Source organism: Meriones unguiculatus, chromosome 4 (genome assembly GCF_030254825.1).
Source record: "Meriones unguiculatus strain TT.TT164.6M chromosome 4, Bangor_MerUng_6.1, whole genome shotgun sequence".
Classification (NCBI taxonomy): Eukaryota; Metazoa; Chordata; class Mammalia; order Rodentia; family Muridae; genus Meriones; species Meriones unguiculatus.
In genome coordinates, this window is record NC_083352.1 from 32,720,309 (window position 1) to 32,747,701 (window position 27,393).

At 39.2% G+C, this 27,393-nt stretch overlaps 1 protein-coding gene across 4 annotated transcripts; it reads right to left on the reverse strand.

Moving 5' to 3' along the window:
- Positions 1 to 1,098: 1,098 nt before the first annotated feature.
- Positions 1,099 to 24,880, reverse strand: Fgl1 (fibrinogen like 1). 4 transcript variants are annotated; one of them, XM_060381644.1, is made up of 9 exons: positions 24,788 to 24,871; positions 18,360 to 18,424; positions 18,180 to 18,259; positions 17,444 to 17,630; positions 9,342 to 9,501; positions 8,798 to 8,895; positions 6,009 to 6,097; positions 5,655 to 5,842; positions 1,099 to 1,350 (listed from the first exon to the last, which is right to left on the reverse strand). In XM_060381644.1, exons 2-9 carry the CDS (start codon positions 18,400 to 18,402, stop codon positions 1,191 to 1,193), a joined length of 1,005 nt encoding a protein of 334 aa, XP_060237627.1. In that variant the 5' UTR covers positions 18,403 to 18,424; positions 24,788 to 24,871; the 3' UTR covers positions 1,099 to 1,190. The 4 variants fall into 4 exon arrangements, 3 of the variants coding, with proteins under 3 accessions (XP_060237627.1, XP_060237629.1, XP_021509565.1); XM_060381646.1 differs by lacking the exon at positions 6,009 to 6,097 and adding an exon at positions 7,190 to 7,209 and having other exon boundaries at positions 24,788 to 24,870; XR_009591367.1 differs by lacking the exon at positions 1,099 to 1,350 and adding an exon at positions 7,190 to 7,209 and having other exon boundaries at positions 5,719 to 5,842; positions 24,788 to 24,869.
- Between the last annotated feature and the right edge of the window lie 2,513 nt (positions 24,881 to 27,393).

Consider the following 27,393-nt stretch of genomic DNA (forward strand, 5'->3'; position numbering starts at 1 on the left):
AGTTTTAGGCCAGTCTGGTCTACAGAGTAAGTCCTAGGAAAGCCAGAGCTACACAGAGAAACTATGTCTCAAAAAACAAACAAAAACACCAATCCAGATTTATTCAGAAGAGCCACAGGATGTTGGTAAATAATTTTACTTAACACCAAACATTGAATTTTTCTCTACTAACCTTATAATTTTTGAGCATTAAGGGTTGGAGAGATTCTCAGCAGTTAAGAGCATTTGGCTGCTCTTCCAGATGTGCTGAGTTCAATTCCCAGCTACCACATGGTGGCTCACAACCATCTATAATGAGATCTGATGCCCTCTTCTAGCATGTGGGTGTACATATAGAGCATTCATACACATAAAATAAATTTTAAAAAATTTAAAAAAATAATTTTGAGCATTAACCAAAACTCACATCCAGAAATTCTCGGCTCTCTTAAGTGGCAACAGCGATATCTCCCAGGGCTGACACAGGAAGATAAGGACTTCAGTCGCTTCTCCATCATCGACTAACATCATTGTAAAAGTGTAAAAGGTGAATTTCTGTAGTTTTACAGAAATATCCTAAAGATGTGAGTACTGTTTATACTATTTAAGAATCCGGATTGTGCTTAACATCTTACTTCTATAGCCAAAGACCTTAATTCAAAGACCAACTTGTAACACTTATCTATGCCGTTGTTTTAACCAAAATACCATCAATTGCTGGGCTTTTTCTCATGCTCTGTCAGTTGCCTTCATAAATGATTTATTGATTTATTATTTTTTTTCTAGACAGGGTTTCTCTGTGTAGCCCTGGCTGTTCTGAAACTCACTCTCTAGATCAGGCTGGCCTCAAACTCAGAAAGATCCACCTGCCTCTGCCTCCCAAGTGCTGGGATTAAAGGCGTGCATTAACACATCCAGACATGCATGATTTATTATTACAAATTTAATCATGTTAATTAGTCTATAGTTTTTTTAATACAGTTTGAACTTTTATCATACCCCTATGCACATAGGACTCAGTAAACATAAGCTGCATTTATTGGTGGATATTGGGCATCTGCTGAAATCAAAGCATATTAAGGAATAAAGGCAGTGTGAAGAATGAAAACTCACACACAGTTACTATCACCAGGCATCTATTATTCAGAATTATGTTTTTCAAATATTTCCAACCAAGATGAATTACAGAAAGGAGAGCCCCATAGGAACAACTAAATGATATTTGGAATGAAGTCATTTGGCCTAATTTTCATAACCACAGATTTCAAGGAATACCACCACCCATGCCAGGTGTACCAGACAACACCATTATCTGTTTCTGATGTGTAGGGGCCCTGATAATATACACCATTCAGGTTTGCAGAGTGACACCTAGTGGGAGAACAAAAGAAAACATAACAATCAGAATTAAAATACACTTGAAAAAAAAATGTTATCTTGCTAAGAAATGATCAAAACGTTTAGACAATATCTTCTGCCATTTCTCAGAAAAATATCATTTTACCAAACCCGAGACTTTTCTACAAGCAAATGTTGTTGTTTAAACAGGTGAGTTTTGGTTCCCTAGTAAGTGTGAGAATCCGTCCCAGACTGCTTGGAGTGGGTTGAAAAGTAAGCATTCCATTTTTTTTCTTTTTCTTTTTAAGATTTATTTAACATGTATACAATGTTCTGTCTGCATGCACACCTTACACCAAAAGAGAGCACCATGTATCTCTATAGATGGTTGGGAGCCACCATGTGGTTGCTGGGAATTGAATTTAGGACCTCTGGAAGAGCAGCCAGTGCTCTTAACCTCTGAGCCATTCCTCCAGCCCTTCATTTTGTTGTTGTTTGTTTGTTTGTTTGTTTGTTTGCTTGTTTGAGACAGGGTTTCTCTGTGCTGCCCTGGCTATCCTTGAGCTCTCACTGTAGACCAGGCTGACTTCAAACTCAGAGATCCTCTTGCCTCTGCCTTCCTAGTGCTGGGATTAAAGGCATGGGCCACCATCACTTGGCTTAGTATTTCAGTTCTGAGTAACTTTTAAACAAAAAGGAAAAAGAAGCAAAGAAAAACTGCCTCGTAACTTTCACCTGCTTTGTAACCTTCACGTGGGACAAGGGGCTCTACTGCAGCTTCCTGGGAGTTTGTGCTTTCAGGTTCGTCAGTCTACGGCCAAGATGTGTCTTTTACAACTCAAACTCCCGTCTTTAAATTGTTAGCATAGCAATTATTTTCATCTCCAAGATAAGCACACAGACTCAAACTTCCTTTTAAAAATTTCCTAGCTATCAGCAAATAATCTTTTGTCTGAGTTGAGAAGTTAATTTTTTACATATACTGCACCAATCTAGATAGGTTTGTCAGGGTATCATAAAATGTAAACATTTCCTTCTTCCTCCTTTGGAGTCTGTACACTCCTCTGTCCTTGGCATACAAAAATTTCATGTAATAGTTTGTGCAAATTTTCCTGTTATATTAATCAATGTAGATTTAGTTATTGCTGTAACTAATGAAAAGATAGCAGACTCTAGGTTACAAGAATATTCAGAAGTAGTCTGAAAAAAAATATGAAAAAGAAAAAAACTAGCCAGTGAATCCGAAAAGCATATAATTCTTTCATAAATGCAAAGTAGCAGGCTTAGATCATCACTAAGCTTGTGATTTGCTTTTATTGGCCATCCTGGCAGTCCTCCTAATTTAAATGATTAGGACTAATTGGAACCGTGCATGCTAGATTTGCAGGGATTCAGTATCCACTGTGTTTTTAAAGTACCACAAGAAGTAAGATTTAAATAGAAAAAGCTTTCAGAATAAATATTTGGACATATCTTTACATGTAGACATCTGCTACGTAAACTTTTCTATTTGCTCTGATTTGGAGCCTATTGAGAAATGGGCTATAGGGTCCCCTACTTAGTGTTCTGAGACCAGTGTTTCAGCATCCCTCAGTTTCTGGCCTGGACTCGACCCTAGTCATTGAAGATTGGTGCTTCATGGTAAAGCAGCAGCTGGCCGCTGGTAGGGGTGGGGGTTGACACGACCCTTGCACTAATCCCTAAGCAAGCAAGTCAGACGAGGCAGCCATTGAGTGTTTTAGTTGTTTTTCTTCTGGCTGTGACCAAATACCATACAAGCACAACTTCAGGGAGGAAGACTAATGTTGGCCAGTGATTCCTGAGGTCGGACTCTTACCTGGTGGAAAAGCGCAGGGCGTGCCCATCAGTGGAAGAAACGAGGGCAGCTGTTTTTTATGTGACTGTGACTAGGAAACAGAGGGAGCTAACCTGGAAGAGGGCTGGCTATAAATACATAAACCTGTGGGGCGCCGCAATTCCAGCCTCAGTAGTGAGAAAAACTGGTGTCAGCAAGTCACATAAATTAGATGTGACATGGAAAACAAAGAGTAGAGACAAAGTTTCTGAAACAATTTACTTTCCCTCTAGGTTGACCTGTTTTTCTTGGGTACTTCCTGCTACTGAACTGCCTGTATTGTTGTCCCCAACCCCTATTTCTATCAACTATATCATTTATTTGCCTTCTCTAATGTGTGTGCAACTGCCGTTCAGGCACAGAACAAGCAACCAATGGGATAATGTACACACTGAAGACCTCAGGAATATTAAAGATGTTTTTCAAGTCTATTCAAAATCAGACATAATGACAGTGTTAATTATAGGTAAATCTTAAATAATGCTTACTTACAACATTAGAAAACAAAACAAAGCAAAACAAAAGCCAAGAAAACCAAGAGGGAAAGATTATCACCATGTCTTAAGTTTGCACAGTAGAAGAAAATGATTTAATGATTTTTCTTCTCTGTCCCGTTGCATTGTTGTGCTTACTCTGTTTTCTTAATAACTGGCCAAATGTTAAATAGACTCAGTTTTTGGAAGAGTAAAACCCAAGTTGTAGGGAAGCCTACTACTTCTACAACTGTATACATTTACCTTGACTGATGGAAATACCTTAAACTCATGGTGTCTGCATTGAATCTACCTCTCTAAAATCAGCCAAGCATGACTGCTTCCACCTGTAATTCCAGCACTTAGGAGGCCAAGGAAGGAGCATTTCTAGGGGTTTGAGGTCAGACTGCACTGCATAGTGAGACCATGTCTCCAACAAACAGAACTAATTAATTGAAACCCAACACAGCACAACAATTGAAGTCATAATAAAGATTTTCATAGTTTTAAGGAATTTTAGCATTTACAGAATAGGTCCACATTATAGCATATGGATTCTAAGATACTTTATTTACACTAAGAAAAAATATAAAGATTATAGGAGCTACGTGGTTAGTCTTCGGTTATATGGAAAACATGACACCCCATAATTGCTAGATTCCTGAACAAAAAGCTTAATTGTTAAGATATTTTGAGGTGCCTCCCATTGTCTAATGAGACAAGCAGACTTACAAAGCTGCTGCTTTGTCTAACAAGTCCCACACCTGCTTTGTAGACAGAGCAGGCCAACTGGGTTGGGTTTTTTGTTTTTAAGATTTATTTATTTATTTTATGTGTATGAGTGTGCTATCTGCATGTGCGTGCCAGAAGAGGGTACCCAATTTCATTTATAAATTGTTGAGCCTCCATGTGATTGCTGGGAATTGAACTCAGAACCTTGGGAAGAGTAGACAGTGCTCTTAACAACTGAGCCATCTCTCTAGTACCCCCTACCAACTGGATCATTTTAAAGGAAAACTGTATGAAGTTTCCATCCCTTCCTAACAGTATGATCAAGAAATAAACAAATGCAACTTGGAAAACAGTTAAAGGAACCAGAGACATTTGGCCCAGAGACAAGACCACTCTAAATGACACAATGCGTTACTTCTCATTCAGGGCCTGAAGAATTATGTTGAAATGGATTTGAAGCTACTCTATTGCTATTGAGAGGAAACCTGGCAAGAAGGCAGATTTCAGCTAGGCACAGTGGTACATATCAGGTATTCCAGCATCTGGGAGGTAGAAGCAGTGGAATCATGATTTTTAGGTCATTCTCAGCTGTACAGTGAGATCAAGGCCAACCTGGACTACTTGAACTTCTATCTTAAGATGGGAGGAGGAGGTGGCAGAGGACAACAATTAACAAAAGCATATCTCAGGCTCATAAAACAAAGAACTTTGTATCATCCAAAATAAAATGAAGCTAAGATGTACCTCAGTGGTAGGCTGCTTGCTCATCATGCACAAGACCCTAGATTTGAGCCCCAGAACCCAGTCCCCTAGCCCCTCTAAATTCAAAAGCATGAACTTGAGAACAATGTTGAAGTATTCAAACAGCAGCTAGGGTAGGATCAAGTTTCAAGAATAGTGTAGCATTTTTTTCCTACATTCGGAAGGCTTGCATTCAACGAACTAATAAAAGTCACAGTGGATGAAAAGTAGTCCTGAAATTATAGCAGTAATAGTGGTTATCTTGTAAGATATGAGATGATGAAGAGCTAGTTGGTTAATAGAGTGTCACAAATTTCTTTCTTCTTTCTTCCTTTTTTAAAAAATAAACTTCATTATAAAAACATGCAAATTAAAAACACCACTTTGGATTTTTTTTTTAAGGGCAAGGTCCTGTTGGCCTAGAACTCATAAAACACAGCTGTGTGTGTAAAGCATCGTTATAACTGAGTGTGCAAAGCACCATTATAGCTGAGTGTGCAAGGCGCCATTACAACAGTGTATGTAAAGCCCCAAACCTGTTAAACCACCAGCCAGACTGCTCTTCCTCAGCACAGTTCCCTTTGTAGTTGTCATTATCTCTGTCCCACGTGCTGAACTTCATTCTGTGGTGCCCAGCCCACCACTGCACTTCAGGGTGGAAAGTCCCGGAAAGGGAGTCTCCCGCGGTTCCAGAGTACTCTCCGATTCTCAGTTCGTAAGAAGACTAAAGCAGAAAGGGGCATTTTCCACTGTCAGTGGGAAGCATTTTAAAAACATGTTAAATAAACAAAACAGGTCATATTATACATTTATATTTCTACAGAACTCAGGGTGTCATTGCATATTTTCAACATTAACTCAAGATATTGCCCATATAAAAATTTTAGTACCTTTTTATCGCCAACTTTAAAACTTTTGTATTGTGCAAAGCGACTATTTCTCTCAAAATCTGTCATGTCGATTTTTAAGGTATAGTCTCCTAAAAAAAATAAATAAATAAATCCAACAGAAACAATAAGAAACTGTAGGTTTTTTTTTTTAATACATGACATGACACTGACTATTTAGGTTTAAAAATAAATTGCAGTTTTGTTTTGCTTTTATCATTTCCTCTGCCAGGAATCAGTTTTCAAAGAATAAACAGTGACTCCGGTGTCATATAATATAATCATTTTATTGTTTATTTTACTTGAAAACAATGACAGCAAAAGAGTAAACTAGAAAATTTCTGCTAAGTCTAAAGAATAAAAACAAATGTAAAAATAACAGCATGATCCATTTTGTAAAGAGCTGTAAATTTTTAGTTAATAGATTAAGAAATCTATCCCAAGCCAGGCAGGTGGCACACACCTGTAATCCCAGTATGCAGGGAGGCAGAGGGAGGTGGATCTCTGTGTTCAAGGACAGCCTGGTCTACAAAGTGAGTCCAGGACAGCCAGGGCTACACAGAAAAACCCTGTCTCAAAAAAGAAGAAGAGGAGGAGGAGGGGAAAGAGAAAGAAAGAAAGAAGGAAAGAAAGAAAGGAAAAAAGAAAGAAAGAAAGAAAGAAAGAAGGAAAGAAAGAGAAAGAAAGAAAGAGAAAGAAAGAAAGAAAGAAAGAAAGAAAGAAAGAAAGAAAGAAAGAAAGAAAGAAAGAAAGAAAGAAACCTAGCCTAGCAGTGGTGGTATAAACCTTTAAAACCAGCACTAGGAAGGCAGAGACAGTAAGTTTGAGGATAGCCTGGTCTATAGAGTAAGTTCCAGAACAGCCTTCTACACAAGAGAAACCTATCTCGAAAAACTCAAAAGAGAGAGGGGGGGAAAGGGAGAGATCTACTGAAAATCATAGTTTTAAGAATTATAAATTTTATTCCTTTTTTTCTTAATTTCAATAAGAATCTCATTCTTAAGAATAATTACTATTAATGACATAATCTCTAGAAGTTGGGCTGTGGTTCATAATATAGTCATCATCACCTGCTTGTGGACGAACTTGCTTGTTTTTACTGGTAGAATGAAAGATCAGCTAGCAAATTGTCTTACACCCAGTTGCAGAAGAAACAAGGATTCTGGTATTTTATGAAAACCTACCTTCCCAATAGCATCAAAGCCTGTGGAACAGATGGCGTTAGAAAAGAGTATTAGACAAGGCAGGGGCGTCTCCTTGAGAAATCTGTGTGGTGGAGAAGTCACTCATATCAGTGATTCTGGGTCAAGAGGGTTTTCTGAAGTTTCTATCCAATGGGGAAGTAGTTAAACCTAATATATTTGGCATACATTCTTATGTATGTATGCTAAAAAGGACATATGTAGAAAACAAATCTCTAAATGTAAAACGAGGTACCATGATGACTGTAAAAATTCTAGGTAATAAAAATTGTCACGTGAAACAAATTAGTGGAGGAGTTTCCCCACCAAATCACCCCCTCTCCCTTTTTCCCATTGTCCCTGTTTGTGAATGACAAGCTGACCTTCCTTCTGAAGCCCAGTCCACAGTTGGCACCCATCTGCTCTCTCCATCTCCAGTGATGTGTGGTAAAGCACCTTGGACATACCTTGTGGACCTCCATATCGTCTACACCTGTTGTAAAAAGTTATCTTCACCCCTCCCCCAGGCTCAGCCCCAGAAGGGCAGAAAAAGAAGAGCAGCATCAAATGGATCTCCGGAACAAAGTTCAAAGCTGCTTGGCTGAGAATTCTGGATTCTTGGGGGTTTTCTTCAGACGGAGACCTCTAAAAGTATTACCTTAGCTCATATGACCAAGCCTGTGACACCGATGGGCACAGTAAGATAGGATATGTCAGCAGTTGCCTGAGCTTGGCTGAAACAAATAAGCCTTTGCACTGCCGCGTGACTCAGCGTGTTTTCTCGGGCAATTTAACTGTGCCTTATGAGATACTGAGTACCAGACCTAAAGGAGGCTGACTACAGGCTCAGTCCACAAGCAAGCTAAGGAGGGTGATGGATGGGAGCAAAAGAATATAAAAAATAAGATACTGAAAAATTGTTATCGAACGTAAAATTTTAGACAAATATTGAACTTTAGTTATCAACATACAAGTGAACACGCACGGGAGAATTGTAGAGGGGTTCATAATTTACTATAAGGTGTCTGTTTTAGGTTTGCAAGATTTATTTTTATGTGTACAGGTGGGTGTCTGTGGGAGTAATGCCACATGTGTGGGTGCCTTCAGAGGCCAAAAGAGAAAACTGTACTCCCTGGAGTTGGAGTGTGGGCTGTGTGGCCTAGCTGATGTGGGTGCTGGGAGGGGCAACCCAAAGCTCTCGAGCTCTTAGTCATTTCTCTACCCCCCCCCCTCCAAACTACTACTATTTTGAAGGGGCTTATCACAAGGTATTATTGTGCTGATAAATTTTTTACATATATTTAGGAGTCACTCGAGTCTTTAAAAATGATTTTGACAACACAATTCCTTTCAAGGAACGGAAAATACATTGTGAGAAAATATATATTCCCTACCAATCTAGGCTCTTTTCCTCTCTTCCCTGTTTTAAGTAGCATTTTACTTAATTATGGCTCAGAAAGTATTGTTACATCTAAAAAATCCTGGTAGATACTGACTTTGTTCTATTGCCTATGACTTAGGGGGAAAATACTGCAAGGGCTTTGTTTGTTTTGTAGTACCGGGGACTGAATCTACAACCCTCTGCCTCCTGAATGTAAGTGCGAAGCTTACCTTGCATAGTCAGTAAGTTAATGTTCTTGTTACCCAGCCAGTATTCACCATTGTTTTGGACAAAGTTTCCAAAGCCACTTTCATAGTCATTCCAACCCCTAAAATGTTTAAACTGAAAGTCAGTTTTTGCAAAATATAAATGGACACATGCAGTGCCTATGGTATTGCTCACATTCTCTCATCTCCAATATTCTCTTGACTAGCTTACGCACTGTTTTCTTACTTAAAAATGGGAAAGTAAAATTTTGTTGCATTAATAAATTTGAGACATAAGAAGGCTTAACTTACAAATCTCACATCTGCTATACCAAATAATTACTTGTTAAAATCAGTTACCTATTGGCCAGGCAGTAGTTGGTACATGCCTTTAACTCCAGCATTGGGGAGGCAGAGGCAGATCGATCTCTGTGAGTTTGAGGCCAGCCTGGTCTACAGAGTAAGTTCCAGGATAGCCAGGGATACATGGAGGAACCTTGTTTCAAAGAACCAAAAAACAAAACCAAACACCAAAAACCAAACAAACAAGGAAAGGAAAAGCAGTTACCTGCTAAAGTTCTCACTGCCATCAGATCGTCTCTGAATTACGGTCCATCCTCCTCCATCAGACATGTCACAATAAACGGAAAAGTCCGCCAGGCTCCAGAGAGGTTTGATTCTGTAAAATCCACTCTGCTTAAACCCATCATTGTAAATCTCTGAACAATCTGTTTATAAAACAAGGTGATGTAAACAAGGTTATGTGTCTTTGCTCCTGAAACCTAGTATCAGTGGAGACAGATAAAAACAAAGGGAATACAAAAGTAGTTCTCGAAATGCCACCAGGGCTGGGGAGATGGCTCAGTGGTTAAGAACACTTGTTCTTCCAGAGGATCCAGGTTCAGTTCCCAGCATCCACATGGTGGCTTATAACCTTCTGTAACTCCAGTTCCAGGACATCTGACACCTATTTCTGAACCCCATGGACATCAGGAATTCAGGCAAAACTTAAACACATACAAATAAATAAATAAATAAATGCCATATTGTACATCTTCTAGTGGATATTCAGAGAATCTTGTTTTCTTTCCTATAATTTCATTATCATTGACTTCTTGATAAGATTGGCAGAGGGGAAGATGAATGAAATAAGGAACACTTATTATTTTTGTAGCAAAATAACAAAAACAAATCATCTGTGTTTAGTTTATTGTTTTGTACTTAAGTGAAACTTGTCACTCATTGGACAGCTTAGTGAAATTGGACAATGAAAATATCAATGCAATTGGGAGGCAGAGGCAGATGGATCTCGGAGTTGAAGGCCAGCCTGGTCTACAGAGTGAGTTGCAGGACAGGCAGAGCTACACAGAGAACAGAGAAACCCTGTCTCAAAAACAAAAACAAAAGAAAAAAATATAAATGTGACAGCATACAAATATTGTACAAATATTGTAATATGAACTATTCTGACTTAAAAATGTCTTACTGAATATTTGGTACTGAAAGTCCAGTAATCTTGATAAGTTTTTATAATCCTCCAGTTTCACTATATTTTTTTAAAAATAACCCACACATTCTTGGATGTTTTTTGTTAACAATTGAAAACTTTTATGCTTCCGTTTTCTTTTTTATGCTCGCATTTTTCTTTGCAAGGGTATTTCTTTGGCTTTTGAAGTTAAGTAGCGACTAGTTTACCACAAAAAAAGTAATACTAGTTTCTTAAGTCACTTGAGGTGGGGTTAGCTCATACCCACTGGGTCTGAGTCTAAGCCTGTGCTCCTCAGCGTGTGGGTCCCGACCCACTTGGCAGAACTCTGGCTCCAAAGTTATTTACATTACAATTCGTTACAGTAGTAAAATTACAGTTATGGAGTAGCAACAAAAATAATTTTTTGGTTGAGGGTCTCCATAACGTGAGGAACTGTATTAAAGGGTCTCAGCATTAGAAAGGCTGACAGACACTCTTCTAGGCTGATTCGAGGTTCGGAACAGGTTTGGAGGGTGTGGTTAAGGATTAGGTAGATATCGGGGCACCTTGCCCGTGACTGGAGCAGGGCCCACTGCAGAAAAGCACTCTCGGGAGTTAGCCAGGCACAGATTCTGAAAGCAATTGTGTAAAATTTCTTTCATATTTTACTTTTATCATTTTGTTATTTCCTCTTTAAAATTTGTTGCATGGCTGAATTATGTAAGTCTTACAGAGTGTTTTTAAGTTCTTTCTGTAGCCCACAGTCTTGATGCCAGGTTGTCAATGAATATGAAACATATTCCTATTAATTAAGTTCAGTGGGTAGTGGCGCTCAGAAGAGAAAATAAACAGACTTCACAGGGCTGACTTCACTCGTGCACTCCCGTTGGTGAGCTGTTGATCTTTGTAGTGATTTAGGCTTTGTTCATGCATTTATTTCCAAGATTTGACAACACCAGTGTTTTTTTGTGTGTGCCGTTTTTATAAAAGGAATTCTGTTAGGTAACTGAACAAGATGAAAATGTCCATGTACATCTAACTCAATGTTATTTAAAAGCTTATTTCTTGTGGTCAAGTATGTCACAGAAGACTTTCATTAAAGTCAGCATATTTTCCCTTGGTTAGGAAAGAGCTCCCTTGTTTATAGTTGCTCTCTTCCCTAAGAGCTGAATAGTAAAGACTCACAAAGTTCAAGCTCTTTTTCCAGGCAAATATGGAAATGATTAACTCTAGCTTGCTTTAGAAAAACTACATTAATTTGGGGATTTCTGCCAACACTTTCTGTTTGTTTTTATTTCGTGCCATTTTTTAGTTGTTTGTTTTTAAATTTTCTTCTCCCTAGAAGAAAATGCCAAACCCAACTAAACATCTGAGGAAAGTTTTTAATGAAAGAAAACAAACAAATAAAACAAACAAAAAAATAAAAAAAGTTAACAGTTTATAAAGAACAACCAATTTAAGGATCTTGTCATCGGAGAAGCATGGCTTAAACTCTGATACCAGAAATTTTGATCAAAGTAGAGATTAAAATATCAGTTAGAGGGCTGGAGAAATGGCTCGGAGATTAAGAACACCGGCTGTTCTTCCAGAGGTCCTGAGTTCAATTCCCAACACCCACATGGCGGCTCACAACCATCTTCTGGAGTGCAGGTATACATGAAGTCAGAATGCTGTATACATAATAAAAAAGAAATCTTTAAAAAATTAATTAGAGGGCTGCAGAGATGGCTCTGCATTAAGATCACTTGGTGCTCTTGCTGATAACCTAGGTTCAGTCCCCAGCACCCACATGATGAAACTCTAATCTCAGGCCCTAAGATGCCTTTTTCTGTCCTCTTGAGGTAGAGGTACCCATGCACATGGCAGATACACATGCATACACATAAATTAAAAACAAATAAATTCAAAAATATCAACCAGACATTAGGTTTGAAGCATGTCAACCCACTCAATTCACTGGCATACATGTGGGAGGACAGATTGGAAAGCTGTGAATATATAGGACTTTTAATATATTTTACCAATTTTTAAAAATCATGTATATGGGGGGAGGGTTAGTATGAGCATGAGTGAGTAAATGAGTATAGGTCAGAAGAGGAAATTGAATTCCTTGGAGCTGGAGTCACAGGCAGTTTGAACTGTCTAACATGGCTGCTGGGAACCAGACACAGGTCCTTTCCAAGAACAGCATGTGCTTTTAAGCATTGAGCCAGCTTTCCAGACTTTTACAGATTTTTTTTTCTTTTTTCTTTCCTTTTGGTTTTGTTTTATTTGAGACAGGGTTTATCTGTGTGTGTCCTGGACTCACTTTGTAGACAAGGCTGGCCTTGAACTCTGCCTCCCTGGTGCTGGAATTAAAGGCATGTGCCACCACATCCGGCTAGGGTTGTTTTTTTTTTTTCCTTTCCTTTTCTCTCTCTCTCTTTTTTTTTTTTTTAAGACTTCTGAAGGCCCAGATGCTACTTAAAGAAAGCCTATGGGAGCTTCTCTCTGACAGTGTGTTCCCCTCAGTGATATGGCTAGTTCCTCTAAGGCACAGAAAGCAAGCCACTTAAGAAGGACTATGTGTTTCAGCTTCCCAAAGTAACCTCCCAGTTAAACAAGAGTCCCTTGTTTCCTTGTTGTCTCAGAATGGTGGCTGCAGCTCAAGGCTGAGAACTAAAGACTGAAAATGGCTCCCACTCCCCACCCCTAGCAACCACATTGTTGTTTTGGTTTGGTTTTTGAGAGAATAGGACTATATGTTCCAGGTTATCTATTTTTACTAGTGTTAGTATTTTGGAACACAGCCTGCTCCTGGGTTACCCAGCAACTTATGATGTCATCATGTGTCGCCTGCCAGGTGGCCACACCTGGAAGGCATGGTTACCTTGCCCCTTAAAGGCTAACCCTGACACGTGGTCTCTCTCTCTCTCTCTCTCTCTCTCTCTCTCTCTCTCTCACTCTTACCCTCCTCTTGCTTTCTCTCTCTCTCTCTTACTCTCCTCTTTCTCTCTCCCTCTCTTTCTTGGGGCACCCCCTTTCCCTTTCTTTCTCTCTCCCCACCATGTCTTGTTTCACCCTCCCTCCATACCCACTCAATAAACCTCTTGCAGAGAAGATCGGTTGACCCCAGCCTCATATTTCTTTAAATAATAACTAACAACTAGTCTGGTTAGCTGTAGCCTCCCAATCTGCAAAACACTTCTTGGCACTGGGATTACAGGCTTGTACCATCATTCCTGAAGTACTTTGCAATATTAATTTGTTTTTCAAAGACTAGCGACAGGGGTCACAAACCAGACTACAGAACATGCTCAGACATGCCAAAACCAGCCTTACCACAGTCATCCTCATCCCCAGGTGACAGAGAAGAAAAGAAAGCAAGTGGAATCCCTCTCTCTAGTAGGCAGAGGCAGGCAGATCGCTAAGAGTTCCAGGCCAGCCTGGTCTACAGAGCTAGTCCAGGACAGCCAAGGCCACAGAGAAACCTGTCTCAAGAAAAAGAAAACAAAACAAAACAAAAAATCACAACTCATTCAGTCCTTACAACAAATAAGGTTTACCGTTCCCATTTTATGAGGAGGAACATGAAAGATAGTGGTCAAGTAATTTGTCCAGAGGCCATGGATAACCAAAGAGCTTTTGGACTTTGTACCTGGTGTTTGAGAATACTCCCTAACCACTACCCATACTGCCTTGAAGAACTGCCATAGAAACTGGAAGCTTCTGTAGAAGCTATGGTAGAGCAGCAGGTATCATCAGCTAAACAGATGGGTTGCAACTGTCACCAATGAATGTGAGTTTGATACAGTAACTTTTAATTCATAAGTCATTAGCACCCATGTGCTTAAAAAAGGCAGTTTAATTATATGCTATTTACATATGTGATTTATATATTACTTGCAAAAATTACTAGGTTGTAAGTAATTAGATGTTTGCTAGCATGTGATAAATTATAATTCAGGGAAATAACTAATTTACTCACTGTATAGTGACTTATAAATAAGAACAAAGACATCTAATTTATGCAAATCATATGCATAAGCAGACTTTAAAATTTAAAAGCACCAACATGCAAACTTTGATGTAAGCACAATATCAAATGTTTTATACGAGCTTGCACAGACTGTTACATTATAATACATTTCAAATCAGTTTTTAATTTGTAAATTTTAGAATTTGATTCAATGTGTATGGGTATGTATCTATGATGTGTACCATGCACATGCCTGGCGCCCATGGAGTGTGTCGGATCCCTTGGAATTGGAACCATGGAGAGATGTGAGCACCGTGTGGGTGCTGGGGATTGAATCCAGGTCCTCTGTGAAAGAAAGTGCTCTTAACCACCGAGCCATCTCTCCTGTTCCTATATTACATTTTTATTAAAATTTGTATTATATATTTATTGTGAGTCAGTCCTTGCCACTATGCTAAAAACCAATGTATAATCAAACCATATTTATATTTCAGATTGTATTCCCTCTTCTATTTCATGTTTGGACCACATATGGAGAATATTAAATGCAAATATACTGACTTCTAGATTTGTTTTAGTTGTTATATCCAGAAACAATTATCTAGGATATCTATTATTCATCATAACACACACACGCACACACACACACACACACACACACACAGAACCTATCATATAAAACTCATCTACTTCACTCCAGCTTGCATAGTCAATCCTGCTCTGACCTTGCCATTTAGAGTTGGAGTTTCTGGTAACTGATTTCTTGCTTTATTCCTTAGTACCTATAATTTCCCAGATTTGGTCTTCAGCACTCTTAAGACAGAGACTGGATTATATATGATATATATACTACAGCAATGGAAATTTCAACTAAGTCAGTTTAGGCAGCAAAGGTGAGGCACCCAGGGCAAAACAGTTTGAGCAGAGAGTGATTAGGATCTAGGTAAAGCCAGGGAAGGTGAGCGTTTTCCTCCAAGCCTAAATTCTATAGATCTGACATAGGTTAAATATGAACTGTCTCCATAGGCCCATGCATTTAGACACTTTGTCCCCAGATGGTGGCCCTGTTTGGGGAGACTGTAGAACTTTTAGGAACTGGGTCATTAGGGATGGACATCAGGTTTAGAGCCCCACCCTACTTCTCTTCACTTTCAGCTTTCTGCTACAGATGCCCGTGACTAAGAAGTTTCCAAAGCCTATGCATGGAGATAACCTAAGACCCCTGCACAGATGCAGCCCATGGCAGTTCAGTATCCAAGTGGGTTCCATTGTAATAGGAACAGGGACTGTCTCTGACATGAACTGATTGGCCTGCTCTTTAATTTCCTCCCCCTGAAGGGGAAGCAGCATTACTAGGCCACAGAAGAAGACACTGCAGCCACTCTTGATGAGACCTAATTGACTAGGATCAGAAGGAAGGAAAAGAAGCCCTCCCCTATCAGTGGACTTGGAAGGGGCATGCAGGCAGAGGGTGGAGGAAGGGAGGGATTGGGATGGGAGGAGGGAGGAAACCCACGGGGGGGGGATACAGAGTGAGTAAAGTGTAATTAATAAAGAAAAAATATATAAAAAAATTAAAAAATATATAGATAGCTACGTTAAAAAAAAAAAAAAAAAGAGGTTTCCTGCTCTTGCTGCCATGCTTTCCCTGCCTTGATAAACCGTTTCCCCTCAACCTGTAGACGAAAATAAATCCTTCCTTCTTTAAGTTATTCCTAGTCAGGGATATTTCTCAGTGATGAGAAAAAGTTGTACAATGCACCAGCAAGTATATTCACAGGCACAAAAAAAGGGAGTTTTTATTCCTGGAAGATTGAATTTTTTTTTTAACCTCTGCTTTTGATTATAGTCAGGTAAATTTCCCAACTTGTATTTTCTTATATTTCCCATTTCTTTCGTTTGTAAACATGAGTATCAACTGTGTTTCAAAACTATGATAGTCAATGGGGAGACAAAATGCATTGACTAGGGCTAAAGAGATGGCTCAGCAGTTAGGAGCTCTGGCTGCTCTTCAAGAGGACCCAAGTTCAGTTCTCAGGATCAACATGGCAGCTCACGACTATCTGTAGTTCCCGTTCCAGAGGATCTGACTCTTCTGGCCTGTCCTGGGCACCAAGCAAGCAAACAGTACACAGACATACACATAGGCATACGTATAGGATAGGATAGTAATAAATATTTTAAATGCATTGGATAGTCTTCTAAACCTTACACAGCACCAGCTAATCCATCAAGTTAGACATATGCAGAAACAGAGAAAGTAAAACACATCATGGCAGTGCAGCATAGAGAACTGTGAACAAAGTTCTAGACAGCATTGTCGTTTCTAACCATCACTGTGTCCTCTTACAGAAGCCATTCGCATGCACAGGATATCAAAGGAGCATTTTTCTGTAGGGAACAGTGATGTATGCAGTGATAGTTAGACTGTGCTCACGGTTCAATATCATTTCATTTCTAGAAGATAAATGTTGGCCTAATCAGAAAAAGGCCAAACCATTAAGTAGACGTATCTAAAAAGTACTCTTATTTTCCTCAAAAATGTGATTTTTTTTTTCTTTTCTCATCCTCTCATTCAGGTAATTTTTTTTTTTCCTGTGGAATTCAGAGGAAATAACCAGGCATGAAAGCACACACCTGTGGTCCAAACTACTCAGGAAGCTGAAGTAGAAGAATCTCTTTACTCCTTCACTCTGAAGTTAAAGACTAGACTAGACAACACAGAGACCTAGTTCAAAATATGCAGAAGGGGAAATTGCATACATGTAAGGAGGAAAAAAACAACATAATTTAAGTATGAATATTCTCAATTATAACCTGCCATTTATAGATGAATATTTAACAATGTTGTCCTAATTTCTGATTAAGATACAGAAATTCTCAGATACTCAGTAGTCACATCAAATAATCTCTCGGCACATCTAGAAAAAAAGCATAGAATATAGAAGAAGACATTTTATATTGATGGAATGAGTCATGTTGTTTATAATTGGAATAGGTGTAGCTTTTTAGCAAGATGTGAAATGAGGTGAGGGTGGGGGGCACACCTGAAATCCCAGCTCTTGAGGAAGATGGTTAAGAACCAGGCCAGCCTGAGCTACACAGTGAGAACCAGAGTCGAAAACGAAAACAAAATATCAAAAACCAAACAAAGAAAAAGCCCAAAGTGACTGAATGTCTAGTACTGTCATTACATATGGTGTGTGAACAAATGGTTGAAATGTTTAAGAAAAACCAATTCTACCTGAATAATACCTCTTGCTTCCGAGGTCAAAGAAATTGTTCTCCTGTCCTTTATCGAGGAATTGGATTTCCTTCTCATGCAAGAGCTGTTCGATCATGACCTGTTGCTGTTTGACCCGGGTCTCAAGCTGGTGCACCTGAGCTCTGAGTCTCACCTGCTCCTGCAAACAGTTGTCATTCTCGAAGGCCTGTAAGGCAATGCGTATCTCATGTTGATAGAAAAGAAATGGAGCTAATAATCTAAATAAAACCTTGACTAAGTCTTTCACTCTATTCCGTCTCCCTCTCCCATTTCAGAATGCTATTTTAACCAGAAAGCCATTTTATTTTTCCCAGAATTTCAAATAAGTTAGTGTTTCGTCCTTTGGGTCTCTTCCATGGAGACACAAGTTCATTGAAATGACCTGCAGACAATCTTGGTAGTAAATGCCAATAATGTTCGATACTGGCCCAAGACCAATATTAACTAATATGGCTGCTTTTATTGCCTGATTATCCTGTGAAAATGGAAATAACACAGCTGCTTAAAAATATTTCACTGATTTGTTGTAAATCCTGATTTTCATTTTTAAAGTGTTTAAATGTTACTATGTACACACATTGCCACAAAACTTTCTCACTCCTTCCGCCTTTAGTTTCTAGTAGGGGAAAGGTAATAAAAGGGTTTCTGGAAATTAAGAAGAAATTCCATCTTCTAGCAGGTCTTACAGATACAATAGTCTGCACAAGAGGCTTACCCAGCTTTCCCTGACCATTATGAGAGCAACAGTGACGAGGACGAAGCTGCAAATCTTCCCCATTCTTCTGTCTGAAAGAACTACAAGAAAAAGATTTCTTCATGAGACCAGACTCAACTGGTTCATCAGATAAAGCTCTAGAGCACCCGAGGGTTAGCCAGAAATGAATTCCCTACTTACCATTCAGCCCTCCGTCACACGGAATGATGGGAATCAACTCCATCAAAGCTTAGAAATAATTGAACCTGCTCGATGACACAAGCACACATAGGGCTTCAGTTTCATCAAGGGCTCAGGTGTGCTGCTTCCTGAGAGTGCCGAAATGGACAGGCGCCTTATGCAGAAAGACCTGGAACCGTATTTCGGCCCAGCCAGTGTCTAGCTGTATGACTTTAGGTAACTTGCTAAAGTGTTCCTGTTCTGTAAAGTGGAGGTGAGATTCCTACCCACCTCACAGCAGTCCAGACATTTTAAGATAGTATTTTTAGATATCTGGGCATGCATGTGCTAAATGAATACCAGGCAATGATGTCTTCTAAGTGAGGGACTCTTTAGTTTTAGAAGAAGAAAGTAATAATAGGAGGTTGGTGCACAGTGTTTTCTTTTTCTTTCTTTTCTTTTTTTTTTTTTCTTGAGACAGGGTCTCACTATGTAGCCCCTGGTTGGGCAGGATCTGCTATGTATGCCAGGTTGGGCCTTGAACTCACAGACACCTATCTGCCTCTGATTCCCAAGTATTGTACACTGTCTTGATACCTTAATATGTAGGCAAGAAATCATGATGATGTAAAATGTTAAGTCCTGCTTTATTAAAGTTGTGAGAGAAAGCTAACGTTACAGCTACTGTTTCTCCTCCCTTTCACTCCCCTCCTACCTCTTTACCCTCCTGCTCCCTCCCCTCCTCACCCTCTTTCTCTAAGGTCTCAGCAGCTGAGGTCTCTGTAAGGTGTATGCAGCCCAGCCTGACTTCAAACTCAAGACTTTCCTGCTTCTACCTGGAATGCCTGGCTTCCATTCCTTATGATTGCCTTTTTCAGGGCTGAAAATTAAACCCCAGGAGCCTCGAGCATTCAGGGAAGCAATCTCCCGCTAAGCTATGTATCTCAAGCTCTTCAAACTAATCCTGAAGTCATGACTTCTGTTGAAAACGTTTGCTCAGACTCAGAATAACTTCTGGGTGCTGTCACAATGGTGAGTTTCTCATAAACTTTAGACGCTAAGAAAAATGTTTGTACAGTTTTAAGTTTTATATTCTTGCTGGGAGTCAACTGCATTATTTATTGGCCCATTCGTATTCCGATAGAACATATGACTGCTAATCTTTTCACCAATCACGTTCTCTACCTTTTTGTAGCAAAACAAATGGTTTCTATACTGCATTACTCACTGAGATTGGGGGTGGGGGTGGGCTCAAAGTCCGAAGATTAATTTCTATGTCTTATAGGTGGCAGTAGTAAGGCCTTAGAATTTTGTTCTGTTCTGTTTTTCTAATGCCGTTGTTTTGTTATTTTGTATGTATGTGTGCATTTGTTTGTTTATTTACTTATTTATTTAGACAAGATTCACTCTATAGCCCAGACTGGACTAGAACTCACTCTGTTTCCCATGCTAGCCTTGAACTTGGGACAATCCTCCTGCGTAAACTAGGATTACAGGTATGAGACACTAGAATGTGTTGAAGACTGCCAGTTGATTCCAGTGAATAGCAACGTTTGAGCACAATGATTTAACATTTAAACAATTATTCAAGTCCACACCTACAAATCAGGAAGTTCTCAGTTCCCCTGGAATCAATAAAAACGGTTTTAGAATGGCAAGGTCATTGATCAATGGAATAGAATTGAGGACCCACATAAAAACCCAGCCTCCTACCGACACGAATTTTGATAAAGGTGCAAAAAATACACATTTGAGAAAAGACATCATCTTCAAAAAATGTTGCTAGCCAAACTGCATAGCTATGTGTAGAGAAATAAAATTGGATCCTTATCTCTGATCATGAAAAAAAAAACACCTCAGTTCCAAATGGATGAAGAACCTCAACATAAGATCTGATACCATGAATCTCAAAGAAGTCATGGCACAGGAAAGAACTTTCTGAATTGAATACCAGAAGTGAAGACATTAAGGACCAAAATTGATAACTAGGACCCCACGAGACTAAAAAGCCATGACAAAGAATCTGCTCATTTGAGTGACGAGGCAATCCACAGAATAGGAAAAATCTTTGCCAGCTACACAGAGGATTAGTATCTAGAGTATACAAAGAACTCAAAACAACAACAACAAAAAACAAAAACCCAAAACTCAGTGAAACAAATAACTTAATTAAAAAGTGGACCATGGAACTAAACAGAGAGTTCTCAAAGATGAAATATAAATCTAGATGAGAACTTTTTTTTTTTAATGTTCAACATGCTTAGCCATCAGGAATAGAATAATCGAACTGGAAAGATTCCAAGAGACAGAGGTAGTAGATGCCTTCATTGAAATTGTGCTTTCTAGACATGAGAGTTCATACTCACATGAATTCATAGAGTCTCTGATTGTATGCATAAAACCTGCACAATATTAGTCCCAGCAAAGTCCAAGCATGGGTAGGAGAAGGAGTCCCAAAGTTCTGCCTTCTGCTGAGGAACTATTGGCAATTGGTGGTTGCTGAGAAAGAGATAGCTTTCTTCATAGGCATGGCCTCTGTGAGGCTATATAGGCTCAAATTGATGGTCCTACACCCATGGACACAGAGGCAGAAGGTTTTTATAAAAGGTCACTGTGTTAAAAAAATAAAAAAGCACATGAACTTGGGAGAGATTAGCAGTAGTGGCAGGGATAAGGAGGAATTGGAGGGGAGAGTATAGAGAATTGTAGATAGATTTGATAAACTTTTTAAAAATATAGAGAGATGTTATAGAGCAGTGGTGTTGAGTGTAATCCTGTCTCTCATTAGGTTAGGGTGTGAGAACAATATATAAACATTAAATAAAAACTAAAAAACAGGAGCTGGAGAGATGGCTCAGAGGTTAAGAGCACTGGCTGCTCTTCCAGAGGTCCTGAGTTCAATTCCCAGCAACCACATGGTGGCTCACAACCATCTATAATGACATCTGGTGTCCTCTTCTGGCATGCCGGCATACATGCAGATAGAACATTGTATAAATAAATAAACCTTTAGAAAAAAAGCAAAAAAAAAAAAACCAAAACTAAAAAACAGGTAAATGAAAGTGCTTTGGAAGATGTATTTGTCTATTATACACGGTTTCATATGCACATATACCTATTATACTATACATTATTTAACATATAAATATCGCTTAGGGGACCAGCAAGGTAATCTCAGCAGTCAAAGAGAGTTGCTAAGAAGCTGGAGGACAGACCCTCTGTCCTTAGAATATGGTGGAAGGAGAGGAGAGATACCCCAAATTTGCCCTCTGACCTGCATTCATGCAGGCATGCACACATCTACACACACACACACACATGCATACCCGCCACACACACACCACACATATAAGTAAATAAACAAAGAAAGAAAGGTTTTTCCAAATTAAAGACATTTTGCTTAGCATTATATTTAGTAGAAAAATCTTTAAAGCCAATGAAAACATTTTGACAGGCTTCTGTCTCTTGTGGACTAGTGTTACCAACTGAAAAGCTGCCCCTTGTCTGGCAGATCTTCAAAAAAGAAGACGTTTCGGAATGGCTTATCTTTTCCAAAGGGTTTATATTAACGTTCCTATCCAGCATATTCTCAGGAATATGCTAAGTCTGCTAAATCTTACATGTCCTGATTTGTGATCCTTATCCAACATCTACCTCATTGTGGAGGAATTTTTGGAGTATTAGAAAGTTTTCTTTGAAAATCTGAAAAAGTTATGTAGGGTCTTGCTGCGTAACTCTTGTTAACCTGAAACTTCGAGTGTAGACCCGGTATGACTCAAATACAGGGTTATTATCCTGTTGCTTCTGCCTCCCAAAAGTTTTTCTTTGAAAATGGCAGATTTTCCAAGGGCAAGGACATGGCTTAGCAGATAAAAGTGCTTTGAGGAAAGCCTTGTGTGGTGGTTTAGATGAGAAACGCCCCCTACAGTTTTAGGCATTTGAATAGTTGGTCCCCAGTTGGTGGTATTGTTTGGGTAGGTTTAGAAGGTGTGGCCTTCCTGGAGAAGGTGAGCCACTGGGGGCAAACTTGGAAATTTGTTCTCTCTGCTTCCTGTTTGTGTTTCAAGACGTGAGCTCTCACTTACTGTTTCAGCTATACCTGCTGTCCTACCTTACAATCATGGAGTCTGGAACCGTAAGCCCAAATAAACCCTTTTGTCAGGTACCAAGGTCATGGTATTTTATCAGAGCAACAGAAAAGTAACTAATACACCTGACTACCTGAGTTTTACTCTCAGAACTCATGGTGAGAGGGAAAAAAATGACTCTCAGAAAGCTGTCCTATGACCTCAGACATGGCTGCACCCATACACACATCACCTATCTGTTTGTCTGTCTGTCTGTCTCTCTCACACACAGATAGATAGATAGATAAATTTAATGAAAAGCTAGTCTTCATTTTCATGTTTATTCTGTACACCTACTTTATACTAATATCATCCCATTCCTTATCATTCATGTGATTGGTTATATTTCCTTTATAGTATTTTTGCTTTAGGTATTTTGAAATATAAGTAATTATATTTGAAAATTATTGTAGCACTAATTATCCCTTAAAATTATCTTCACACAGCTGCTCTCAGATAGGCTATATTGTTCAATACGGATTATCTTTTTTTTATTTAACTTTTATTAATTACACTTTATGCATTCTGTATCCCCCCATAAGCCCCTCCCTCCTCCCCTCCTGATCCCACCCTCCCTCCTTTTTCTGCAATACGGATTATCTTAAGGAGGCTGGGCATGTAGTTCAGTGGCAGAAGATGCCTTGTGTGAGTAAGGCTCTTGGTTCCGTTTCCAGAACCTAAATAAGTAGTTTTAAGGCTACAAATTTTAATTCATTACCCAGAGAGAGAGAGAGAGAGAGAGAGAGAGAGAGATATTGTGTGTGTGACATTTTGGAGACAGAGTCTCCCTACATCATTCTTGCTAACCTGAAATGTCTGGTGTAGACCTGGTAGGACTCAAAAACAGGATTATTACCCTGTTGCTTCTGCCCCCAACTGCTGTGGTACCTGTGTGTGCCCACCATGACCCATTTCTGACAGTCTGAAACCTGACAAAGTGTACTGCATTAAACTTAAAGGCAAAAATGTCCAGCTTTAGAAATAACATCTGCTACGGTTAATACATGCCTTTTATAAGTAGAATAACAAAACATAGTATGTTAGTAACATATAATTTTTTTAAAATGTTGTGTTTTAAATAGACCATTATGAGCAGACAGAAGATAAAATAAATTTAAAAGAAGGGACTCTGACAGTGAAGCAGATCAGGGCCTTGCTCAGCAATCATCGGAGAAACTTCCTCCTGCAACAGATGGGAAGAAATACAGAGACCCACAGCCAGACATGCAGATAGTGAGGGACCTTGGAACCCTCAGCACAGAACAGTGTGTCTTCATCAAACCCCTCCCCTCGGGGCTCAGGGAACCCCACAGAAGAGGAGGCAGAGTGTCAGAGCCAGAGCGAATGTAGGACACAGAGAAAAGGAGGCCCTCTAAACCAACATGATCAATCCACATATGAACTCACAGAGACTGAGGCAGCACGCACAGGGCCTGCACAGGGCCTGCACAGGGCTGCACCAGGTCCTCTGTGCTTAGCTCACAGCTTCCAATTTTTAATCTTTTTATGGGATTCCTGAATGTGCAAACAAGTGAGTCTGTTTTCTGTACCTTTTCTTGGACTCTTCCTTCTGTTTGTCTTGTACAGCTATAAACATGTTAGTTTTTTGCTTTCCCGTATTACGTTATTTTATATTAATCCCTTAGAAGCCTGCTTGTTTTCTAATGAGAAACAGAAAGGGAGTAGATCCAGATGGGAGGGGAGGTAGGAAGGAACCCGGAAGAGTAGAGAGAGGGTAGGGGGAACCTTTCGATAAAATAAGAAAATTAAAAGAAGGAAAAAAAGTTTTTGAAGGCAGTGTGTTTTCTAAGCTAGCAGCCACACATGGGCTAAAACCTTAATATAGACAGTTAAAATTTTACCCATAAGCATAGGCGGAGAGACCCTTGATATGCTGCTTTTTCCAAACTTGCCCTCATTTCCTGAAAATGGAATATAACTCTATCCTTGTTATTTATATTAAGAATTTATACTTTTAAAAAGCTCTAACAAGCTAAACATATTTGCTCTCCAAATAGCTGAAGTATATGAAAAGCATTTGGGAAGCCCAAATTACAATGTGGTCTATTCTGTTTTTCATTTTCTAGGCTGAGATGGAAAGTTCTGTTTTGAATTCCCATCTGACTCACTCAAAATATAAAGAGACTGGAAGCTAATTAAATTCTAAATCTCTCCTCCAGATTGCAGATCTTTATAATCGTCAACCATCCTAACCTCCCTCAAAAGCCAATGGGTGTTCTTTGGATTGTGGTGACTGCCAGTCATTCTCGTGGAAAAGGCAGCACTATAGCAGTCCAGTCAAGGGTGCATATGATAACTTACCTCGAGTCAGAATGAATCAGTGCTCAGCTAGGCTCAGTGCAGACACAGCCTCCCAGGAACGTCTAACTGAAGTCAGGAGTTCTAAATTGTCTCCTCTGTTATTTGATTAGAAACAGGCAAAGTTGATTCTGGCTTTAATCCAGAAACAACATGAGGAAATCAGTTTCACGACAAGGAATACAAAAAATAAGTGAGGGCAAACCCCAATACTCTTACATTTTCAATTTCTCCCACTTACAGGAAGTTTTATTGGATTACATATCCAATAAAATTTATTTCAGCCTTTCATGGTTGTGTTCATCAGAGAATTTTTGTACTTTTTCCTAACACCAAAGAGCATCTGAAGCTTTGCCTTTAGATGTTAAAGTTAATAAACTGCCAACTGCAAAGAGTAAAACTAAAATATAATTTCATCTAAGCCATGAATAGAGGTCACATTTTTCTTAGGTATGAAAATGTCACCAGTTTGTAATCAACAAGATGGAACAGTTTATTTTGATCTTTAACTATATTATAATTTTCTGGTTTTTTTTTTTTTTTTTTTTTTTTTGAGACAGGGTTTCTCTGTGTAGCCTTGGCTATCCTGGACTCACTTTGTAGACCAGACTGGCCTCAAAGTCACAGAGATCTACCTGTGTCTGCCTCCCAGAGTGCTGATATTAGACCCGCACCTGGCTAATTATCCTTTTTCTTTATTTTTGAGAGCTACATACATGAAAACATGAAATATTATTGTATTCACCTCCTATTCCCCTTTGAGTTTCTCCACGTCCTCTATGACACATCCCCCTCCTAACTTCACTTTGTTTTATACCACCTTAAATTCCAATTAGTGCTCCTCATATGTGCCTGAGTGCTGTCCAACAGCAACAGCATTCTCGGCCGCGTGAAATTGTGGCACTTGCCTGTACTCTCAGCAAGCTATTCTTTTTTGTTTTTAAAGCCGCTGGAGCAATTTCTAACGTGTAATAGGTAACTCTTCATTTCTACTAATTATGTTGTGTAACAGTTTCAGACTGGAAACCCAGGTCATCGATTCTCTCCACTCTGATGTAACTCAAGTGGTTGTTTTGCTATTTGTTCTGTTGCCCCTATTTCTTAACTCAGATTCCGGTAAAAAGCTAAGCTGTTTTCCTGCTGTCCTTTGTTATTTACTGAGCTAAAGGATTGCCTGAATTTGACTTTTTCCGTTAAATACTTTATTATTTACTTAGAAAGTTTGGAAGTTATTATAACAAAGTCCTGATGACAGAAAGAAAGAAAAGAAAAGAAAAGAAAGAAAGAAAGAAAGAAAGAAAGAAAGAAAGAAAGAAAGAAAGAAAGAAAGAAAAGAATGTCATTTAGATAGACTGATCTGCAGGTATAGGGGAAATGAAATCATGGCGTTTGAATTGGTAAAGAATCCAAGCTGCTGACATTAACGGGAAAATATGGAGTTTTAAAGTTAATGTGATAATAGCCACTGTGGGGAAGCAAAATATTTTGAACTTTTTTTTCTTGTATCTTTATTGCTTTCTCCACATTCAAAAAAATTTGATAAGCTCTACAGTCACGGGAGGTCTGTAAGAGGGACAGTAGTGACACTAGCAGGAACCGCCACATTCGCCGCATGCTCTCTGTGCCAAGTGTAGCAAGAACAGTTATTTCTTTGCCTTTTACTGATGCTTAGGATGAAACCCACGGCCTCACACCGAGAGCCTGCTTTACCAGTGAGCTCAATATCCCCTGCCATAGCAGTTAACTGCACTAATTCAGCCTCAACATCCTCCTAGGCTATCAACTGTCCCCTCTCACAAGTGAGGAAACAAGGCACAGTAGTTTAAGTGACTTGCCCAAGGTCACACAGCTAGCAAGAAGTGGAACCAGAGTACAAAGGCAATCTGGCTCTGAATTTGTGATCCTCACTATGGAAGAGGGGGGTGATGCTGTTAATCAAGGACTTTTTGTGCTCAAATCGCTGTCCTGAAAGAAACCAGGAAAAGCTAACCAGACAGTAAAGACAAAAGTTAGGGCCAAGGTCCTGTGGAGACATGCCCAAACTACAATTTCCAGGATTTTGATTTGATTTTTTGGGGATTACGGTCAAACAGTGTGGAAGAACTGTCATACAGGAAGGTCAGAAACACTTGGTGTGATGGCACAAGTCTGTACTGTCAGCACTCAGGAATCTGAGGCAGGAAGAGTGCAGGTTCTAGGCTGGCACAGGCTACTTTCTCCTTATATATTGGAAGGAGGGTATCAGGGATAGAGGAAGAGATAGGATAGGGAGGGAGGAAGTTGGTAATATAACTAAATTATTAAGGCTATGAAGCACGTATCTAGCATGGCAGAAGACATTCCCCACCTCTCCTCAAAAGACTTTTATAAAGTTAAAACTGTGATGTTTGCATGGTTGTATAAAACCTTGGAAATGAGAATCAGACCCGAAATCACTGGCTAAAGGAAGTGTAAGAAAGCAAAAACAAAAACACGACAAACAAACGAACAAACACACAAACAACAAAATAAGAGGAGCAGGTTGGTCCCAGTGTTGAAGCAATGCACCAGAAACAGAAAGGTTGGAATGAGTACTTCAAGGCAAGAGTATTTGTATATAGATAGGCTCT

What these genes read in the sequence shown, in the direction of transcription:
- Fgl1 (XM_060381644.1), bottom strand. Translation starts at nt 18,402, where the DNA reads ATGGAGTTGATTCCCATCATTCCGTGTGACGGAGGGCTGAATG. An exon ending in TAACTTACTGACTATGCAAG is followed by an intron (nt 6,098 to 8,797) that starts GTAAGCTTCGCA and finishes TATTTTTTTTAG; the next exon opens with GAGACTATACCTTAAAAATC. An exon ending in TCTGGCTGGTGGTTTAACAG is followed by an intron (nt 1,351 to 5,654) that starts GTTTGGGGCTTT and finishes TTCTCCCACTAG; the next exon opens with GTGTCACTCTGCAAACCTGA.